The sequence below is a fragment of the Panicum virgatum genome, chromosome 1N (assembly GCF_016808335.1).
Source record: "Panicum virgatum strain AP13 chromosome 1N, P.virgatum_v5, whole genome shotgun sequence".
In the NCBI taxonomy this organism is placed as follows: domain Eukaryota; kingdom Viridiplantae; phylum Streptophyta; class Magnoliopsida; order Poales; family Poaceae; genus Panicum; species Panicum virgatum.
This window is the reverse complement of record NC_053145.1, coordinates 28,717,504-28,725,639: the sequence shown is the minus strand read 5'-3', so window position 1 is coordinate 28,725,639 and position 8,136 is coordinate 28,717,504. Positions and strand designations below refer to the sequence as shown.

The window sequence follows — 8,136 nt, the reverse complement described above, 5'->3', positions numbered from 1 at the left end:
AAAAAATTGCTGGCAGTTTCAAAGACTTGTTGAAATTATTGAGTACTTTACAACATCTCCTGATTACTTTAGAATGAGCCATTGCCTCTGGAGAGAGTCTAGTGGGATCTTTTGTACCTTCATATCTGAAGGCAGGATGCTTCCGACGCTGCAGAGGTTGAACCCGACGGCTCACAAAGGAAAAGACCACATGGTCACCTGTGACTCCTTTGTTTTTGAAATTCGCAATGGCTCTAAGGATACATTCGACTTGCTTGCCACCAGGTCCTGCACTCGACCAGTTTGCCTGGACTTGGGGGGCACCAGCAACTCTTTCTGGAAGCGGATATTCGAAGTTCCCGACATGAAACCAGAAAATTTTCCATTCGATTCCTTTACCCGCTGGATCATAAGCTAAGTACTCGCCTCGGGTCTCTGGACGGAGCATTAATTCACACCCCTCCCGACGACGGCGGGTTTGGCAGCATTTGGAATGGGTACAAGGGTGAAGAAATGTTGAAAGAGATTAAAGTGGGGAAGGATTCCAAGGAAGCTTCGCAGAAATGAGTGAATATAGAAAGATGCAAGATGGATTGGGAGTCAGATGATGCAATTGGATTCCCCAAAATTACAGAAGAGCATGGAAAAATTCAGACACAGGAACGGCAAGACCACGTTCCACGAAATCACGAAAGATAACAGTTTCAAGGGTACCTTAGAAGAGATAATCTTCTCCTTCACCCGCGCGCCATTGGATTACAGCTTGACTCTGGAGAAGACCCATATTCTCCAATTCTTACACAACTGCTTGAGACATTTTACTTTTGCGCCAGCCCGTCGAGAGATTTGCAACTGCTTCATCCTCGATCTTGGACTTGTTCTTTTTGGGAGCCATCTCTGTGTCACGAGTTCAGGCTCGAGGGATATGAGAGGGGTTAGTGGATGCCACAAATAATTGGAAAATGCAAATCTGAATTTGACGGTGGCAGGAGTGAAGAGGATAAAAACCCTAGAAGTTACTGCACGGGTTTATATGGTTTCTGATGGCAATATTGTGAATACCTAGAAGTTCAACGGATGATTTACTTTTCCGGGAGGTTTTTATCACATATTTTGCCACGAGTTTTTGATTCTTAAATCTAAATTAAGAGATTTAAATTCAAGACTCGGGGACCGATTTACTTCCTCCCTGTTGTGCCTGCGATTATTGTTGTGACTTGGTTGAGGTCCAGGAGCTTGGTTTGCCGGTGGTTGGCCACCCCTGGGGCGATGCAAGCTTGCGACTTCCTGGTCCCCTTGGTTTCTTTGATTTTGTTGCTCCAGCTGTTGTTGTCGGTGATGGCCTCCGGGGGTATGGCTTACTTGAGGTATAACTATTGCGGTGGCCCTCGACCAGGTGCTATGAAGCGAAGACAACGGGTTTTATCTCTCGAGTTGTTCAATAGCATTTTTGGCAAGATGTATGACATGTTCCATCTCTGGATTTTGAGGCATCTGCATGAGCCACAGGGTTGCTTCCGTCATCGCGGCAATTGGTGTGGTGAGGATTGGATCCGCAACGTTGTTGAATTCGTTGTTGAGGTTGCGCGGGGGAAGGTGAGCACGCTCGGCAGCTCGAGCCCTGCGTTCTCCTTTATGTTGATTTCTTGCCTTGCGACCTGTGTGAGTAGCTTCGTTCTCATCTTGTGGAGCGTCTTGGGTCAGATTGTCTTCTAAAATCTGATCCAAAGCTTTGTTGGGATCATGCTGACTTGGAGCACCTCCGGCTTGTTGGATGATCACCGGAACCAAACGTTCGGGGGAGAAGCTTTCTAGATCTGATTCATAATCAGCTAGGACAGTTTCCCCGGAACCCGTTTCCCTCTCGGTTGCAAGGGGTGTGCCGTATTGAAACGGGAGATCATCAATGCTGGCAACTTCTCAAAGGTTATCGAGTAGTTCTGCGAGAGTATGACTTTGGCAGGACTTGAGTTGGATTTTTGCCAGTGCATTGGTGATGAAATCTAGGCTGTCTTGAGATGACTCGACTGGATCTGGGTATACATCGAAAACGGGTGCCTCCCGGCTAGCGGTGACTGAGTGGTTCTCGACGCAGAGGAGATGATCCAAGCTATTTTCATAGATGGATCTGATCATCTATTTGTAAGTAGATGATGAATTGCGCAACCCAAAGAGAGGTTGAGCAAGAGGAGTCTCAATCCGAGTAGAAATCGGTTTGAGATCAATCTGAGTCCGAGTAGAACCCGAGTTGTCTTCGAGTTTCATCTCGATCTCCTTGGCGAGGTCGGAAAGTAGCATGATGCCTTGATCATCTTATCCGGCGAGCTTGCTGAGACTTTCCGGCGTGGCTGTCTTCAGCGTGGGTGAATTGGTAAGGTGGCTGTCAAAGCCACCTGAACCGTAGGCGACGCAGACTCACAAGCCGAAGACAAAGGTGGCGCCTTGAGGAGGCGCCATGGAGCTAAAAGCGAAAGTGGCCATCGAACTCACCGATGAACTCGCCGAGTCCCCTACCTAGCGCGCCAGATGTCGGTGTTTACCGCCAAGCCTGCTCAGGGATACCCTTAGCAGTAGGGTTTGTAGATAGGGATCGACTGTTCTGGAACTCGATGGTGCAAGGAACACAAAGATTTAGACAGGTTCGGGCCGCGAGTTGCGTAATACCCTTCATCCTGTGTGGTGGTTTGTATTGCCTTAGGTGTTGATCCTCTTTCGAGGGGGTCCCTGCCCGCCCTTATATATCCCGGGGGGACAGGGTTACATGGAAAGTCTTAGGCCGAGTACAGTTGAAGTCCTACTACAACACGATCATGTAGTTTACTTTGTACTGCAGCTAGTTCTACGCCTATTCGGGTAGTTACAACAAAGGTAAAGTACATCCATGAGCTATCCCTTATTGTAGAACATTCTATGCCTGTCAGCAGTCCCGCTGCCCCGGGTCTGACATTGGAGTTGTAGGATGAGGTAGCAGGGACTTTTCTTGTCACTCGCAAGTTCTCTTCTAGCATCTTTTGCCGGAAAAGACTACAAAAATTTCAGGAGGGCGAGAGCAAGAACACCAATAGCAAGCCATAGCTTCTGAACAATGGTGCTTCTGGCAACAGCCTCTCATCCACCTTTTATAAGCCACAAAGGGACCTTGCTGGAAGAGAACACGTGAAGCTACAGTGGCAGCATTCACGGACGCAATAATGCAAATTCTCTACATAGTACAGTCCCACGTGAGCAAACAGTAAAGAGATATACATCCTGGGTTTTATTTTTGAGGATATTTCGGGTGCAATCAGTGTGGCGTATCCAATCGAATCATTTTTCTGTGATTTTTTACCCGAAAAAGAGGTCTTTTCGGATACCAGATCTGATCAAATCCTGCAGATATTCTGAAGAATAAAATTCGACGCCACGTCTTAAATCTTTAATTCCAAATCTTTGCTTGGGGGCTACCCGCAGTTTAAGGGATTTTGATTTAAGGCTCGGGGGCTGTGGGATATGTGCATCAGAGATTTATTTTTCAAAATTTTCAGAAAATAATGAAGGAAAAAGACCGAAGTGACCCTCAGCCTGAATTTCAAAGAGATAATTCTAGCAACGCTCATCATGCCGACCAAGGCAGCATAGCTCGAGCTAGGGGCGGGCACAATTTTCCGAACCCGAACTCCAAACCCGAATTACCCGAACCTGATCCCAAATTACCCGATCACTATCTCGGGTAGGACATTGAGAAACCTGAATTTAATCGGATAATTCGGGTTTTGACTCCCGGTACCCGAATTATCCGAACTCTTTTAAAACCCAATAGATTATGGCCTAATCCACTCACTTGACCCAACAACCCAATAAGAAATTTAATTGTTTTATTTTTTATTGGGTAATTTGTGCAATAATAGCGATATGGTGATCTTACTTTTGTATTTCATCCCCATTTTTACTTGTTGTCTAATGGGAGAGAGAATGATTTGGCAATTAATCGGGTAATTTCGGGTATTGCATTTTTTGGATCAATTTCGGGTAGTATTTTTAGATACCCAAATTTTTCATTACTCAAATTACCCGAACCGAATTACCCGAACGCCCTGGGCTAGCTCGAGCAATTGGGTTGCTTGTTTTATGACTGTCCCGGCAGGCGTCGATCGATGCGGCACGCTGCATGCCCCCGGCCTCCATGCCTGGCTACCCCCATTTGATCCATCATCCTTCTGCTGCACTAGTACATCAGCGTGATCGTTACCGAGCACCAGCCTCTATCAATCAATAGATACGAAAGAGGAAAAGGCAACAACTTCTATATATCTAACAAACAAAAGAAGCAATCTGTGCACCGTGCACGCCCCCGCCCGGACGCTTGAGCCAGGCAGAGGCACACAAGGAACGCTGACAAAATAAAGCGCGCGGCAACTGAGCTCTCCCATCCCATGCCATCGCGTTCTGAACCTGCCCGTGCAAACAGGGCACGCACCAACTCATGGTTCGCGGCATCGGATGCCATGACGAGAGCCTGTCGTCCTTGCCATCATCGACCGCCGGATGCCGATGTCAGCTGGTGACTGGCTAACCGCTTGACCCGCGCGCGCCGAGCTTCTTGACCTCCACCTTGAGGGACTTGAGGTACCTGACGGCCTCGTCGAGGACCGCCGGCGTGTCCATCCGGTCGCCGCCCGGGACGATCCCCTTGAGCGTCCGCACCATCTTCTTCATCCGCTCCTTCTTCTTCTCGCCGCCGGCCTCGTGCTTCCGGCCGGCGCTGCACCCGGCGGACGAGCAAGTGGAGTCCGGGGATCCCCCGGCGCGGCACCCCGGGGTGCGCCCCGTGCTGCGCACGTCGTCCTCGTCCTCGCCGTCCTCCGTGCTCATCAGCGCGTTGATCTCGTCCGTGTCCTCCTGCCGAATCGAGGCAGCGCCGCCGTCGTCGCCGCAGCCATAATACGCGCTCTTGCCGGCGTAGTTCTGATCGTAGCCGTAGCAGCGGTGGTCGTAGTCGTAGTCGTACCCGCCTACGGAGGAGCCCAAGTTGTTGGGGACCAGGGAGGGGTGGAACATCATCCGGCTCCGGTCGTATGTCTGATCGAAGATGACGTAGTTCTTGGGGCAGGTGTCCGACGGCTGGAACTCCAGCCCCGTCAGTGGAGCCGGGAAGTCGTGCTGCCTCGTACCGGCGACCGGGTCCTCATTGGCAGCCGGCGCGACGGGATACCGGTCGTTCGCCGTGTAGTACGCGCCGCCTCCACCTCCGTAGCCGGCCATGTCGTAGTCATAGCCGCCGGCGCCTGCGCCGTACCCGTAGCCGTAGCCGTACCCGGGATCTCCCTGCATCGGGCCGCCGGAAGTGTTTGTGTCGGAAATCTGGGAAGATTTTAGGCTCTTGGTTGGAATGAAATTGAACAAGAATTCGACGGCATTTTGTTAACTGGACTTGGGAGCTAGCTTTTTCTTGTGGTTGAATTCAAAATTGTTTTGGTTAGTTTGGTTTGAGTTTGAGGTTTTCTGGAAGCAGAATGAGGAAGGAACTGATGGCTGAATCTACGTCACGGGCTTCAGAAGCTGGCGGAAGTATTCGGCCTGCAAGAAGAAATCATTGGAAAACAAATTAGAGTGATAGTTGCATGTATCAGATGATAAGTTTCGAAATCTTTTCCGGACGGAACGTCTTTCGATGCTACAACTCGTTCTAAATTTATAGGGATAAGTCTATTTTACAACCTCGAACTAATCAAGAAGTCCGTTTTTCAACCTCCAACTACGAAACCGGGTAACATAGGCCCTCGAACTGGCAAAACGTCCGAATCACCACCTCGATCACTTGTAGCAAGCTGTTTTGAGGGCGGTTTTGCTACAGTAACATTTCCGAATTTCTGGAATTTCACACCTCTCAATTAAATAATAAAGAAAGCATAGTTAATATTATCTAAAAATCATGATATTTTTTTGGGAGAGGTAGATAAAAAGACAAGGAATTTATTTTGGCTAGATGTGATACATTAAACATAATGAAATTTGAATTATAAAATTTTAAAAATGTGTAGAATTCAAAATTCCTTGAATTTTTGGGTTAGCTAAACCTTTGATAAAAATGAAATAAAAATATGATAATTCATAATTTTTTATTTAGTTTAATAAGGTATTTTTTATTGGCCCAAGTTTTTATGAAAGTTTTTGAATTCCTTCACAATGCTCAAATCTGAATCAAATTTGATTCCTCAAATTTTAATTTATGAATATTCTATAGAACTTGGGCCAATAAAAAGTACCTAACTAAACTAAATAAAAAATTATGAATTATCATATTTTTAATACATTTTTATCATAGGTTTAGCTGACCTAAAAATTCAAGGAATTTTGAATTCTACCTGTTTTTAAAATTTTATAATTCAAATTCCTTTATGTCTATTGTAGCACATCTAGCCAAAATAAATTCCTTGTTTTTTTATCTACCTCCCAAAAAAATATCATGATTTTTAGACAATATTAACTATGTTTTCTTTATTATTTAATTGAGATGTGTGAAATCGGAAATGTTACTGTAGCAAAATCGCCCTCAAAACAGCTTGCTACAAGTGATCGAGGGGGTGATTCGGACGGTTTTGCCAGTTCGAGGGCCTATGTTACCCGGTTTCATAGTTGGAGGTTGAAAAACGGACTTCTTAACTAGTTCGATGTTGTAAAATAGACTTATCCCAAATTTATAATAGAATCAGCTTACAGGGTGAGAAACGAGAGAGCACGAAGTAATCAGTAGTACTATCTAGCAATTTGTGAACAACAAGGCCTATTAAGGGTAGTGACAATGTATGATTCGGAATTTCGCAGGCTATGCTGGTCAACACAGGAATTAGCTTCTCCTAGCCAGTCCTCCAGGTCTCCACAGAAGTGAAAGAACGTAGCAGAACAGAGGGTTCTTTTGGATGAAAGAAGAACAGAGCATATGCAAAAACAGAGCAGCTATGGTGACGCACACAAGAATGAGATTACACTAGGCTAAATTTGAAAGAAGTTGAATGGTCTGCGACTCTACCACTACTTCTTCGGAATGAATCAAAGTCTGATGTTCTTCAAATCCGTAGGCTACGACTCTTGTTTAATTTACTAGCTTTCCGCTCCGGCTTTTGGCAAATACTAGTAACAAAAAGTTGACGAGTTTCTTCAAAAGTTTGAAAACGCCATCTTTTTTTACTGCCCACAGCGTTGTCAGCACGCCAGCCCAGCCCTCATCGCTGACGTGCCACGTAGTGGGCCCGCCCCGATCAGGTTTCCTATCGACACTAGCCGTAACAGACAGCACCAAGAACATACTACTGCATAAGAACAGACGACGACGATCCGATGCTTACAGGCAACGAGGAAGGCATCTGAAAAATCGAGCAATGCAGCGGGAGGGAACCTGAGCTACCGATGCGTCGTTGGCGACAAGGCGGCGCTGACCTGGCAAGCTTGCATTAATCCGTAGTGGCACGCGACGGTGCCACTTGTCATAACGGCAGCGACCTCTAGTTGAATTGAACCCAAAGCACAGGATGACGCGGAAGAACACCAGCAGCCGCACGACCGTGCCCGCCCACCTGAAATTTCCCAAAACACAGCGCCACACCCAAACGATGAGCTCGGATCAACAACCACTTGGAACAGGAAAGAGCAGCAGCATGCGGTGGTGGGTGACCAGGAGGTGAAATTGCGGACAATACCAATCGAGACTGTCTGAATTGAAACGGCCGCACACGATGGTGGCTGAGCAGAGCAGAACAGAGAATAGGATGGAGCTAGGATGGGCGACTGAGCCGGCAAAGGAGGGGCACAGGGGGGTTTTATACAACGGATGAACGGCGAGCGGCCGGCAGCGGATTGGACGGATGCTCCGATTGGTCCCTCTCGCCTGTTGCGGCACTTCTTTTGAGTGTGCGAGGGAGAGGAAGAAGGTGTGGAGCGGCGAGCAGCAGTGCCCGAATTGATGGGGGCGCGGTTCGGGAGCCGAATTGATGAGGTGGCGTGCGCACTCGATGGGTGCTGTGGGTGCGCGTGCCGCTTCCCACCGTGCTCCGCAAGCGCCGAGGCCCCCGCCGCAGCGCACCGCCACTCGCGACGATGGCACTCGGGGTCCGCGGCATGGGAGCCCCACGCGTCGGCGGGACGGGGGGCGTTGCGCCCAACGTCGGCGGCGGGCGGGGG

At 48.1% G+C, this 8,136-nt stretch overlaps 1 protein-coding gene across 2 annotated transcripts; it reads right to left on the bottom strand.

Moving 5' to 3' along the window:
• Positions 1 to 4,239: 4,239 nt before the first annotated feature.
• On the bottom strand, positions 4,240 to 7,883 carry LOC120655567 (transcription factor bHLH144-like). 2 transcript variants are annotated; one of them, XM_039933457.1, is made up of 3 exons: positions 7,656 to 7,883; positions 7,396 to 7,532; positions 4,240 to 5,535 (listed from the first exon to the last, which is right to left on the bottom strand). In XM_039933457.1, exon 3 carries the CDS (start codon positions 5,287 to 5,289, stop codon positions 4,528 to 4,530), a length of 762 nt encoding a protein of 253 aa, XP_039789391.1. In that variant the 5' UTR covers positions 5,290 to 5,535; positions 7,396 to 7,532; positions 7,656 to 7,883; the 3' UTR covers positions 4,240 to 4,527. The 2 variants fall into 2 exon arrangements, with proteins under 2 accessions (XP_039789391.1, XP_039789389.1); XM_039933455.1 differs by having other exon boundaries at positions 7,355 to 7,532; positions 7,656 to 7,881.
• Between the last annotated feature and the right edge of the window lie 253 nt (positions 7,884 to 8,136).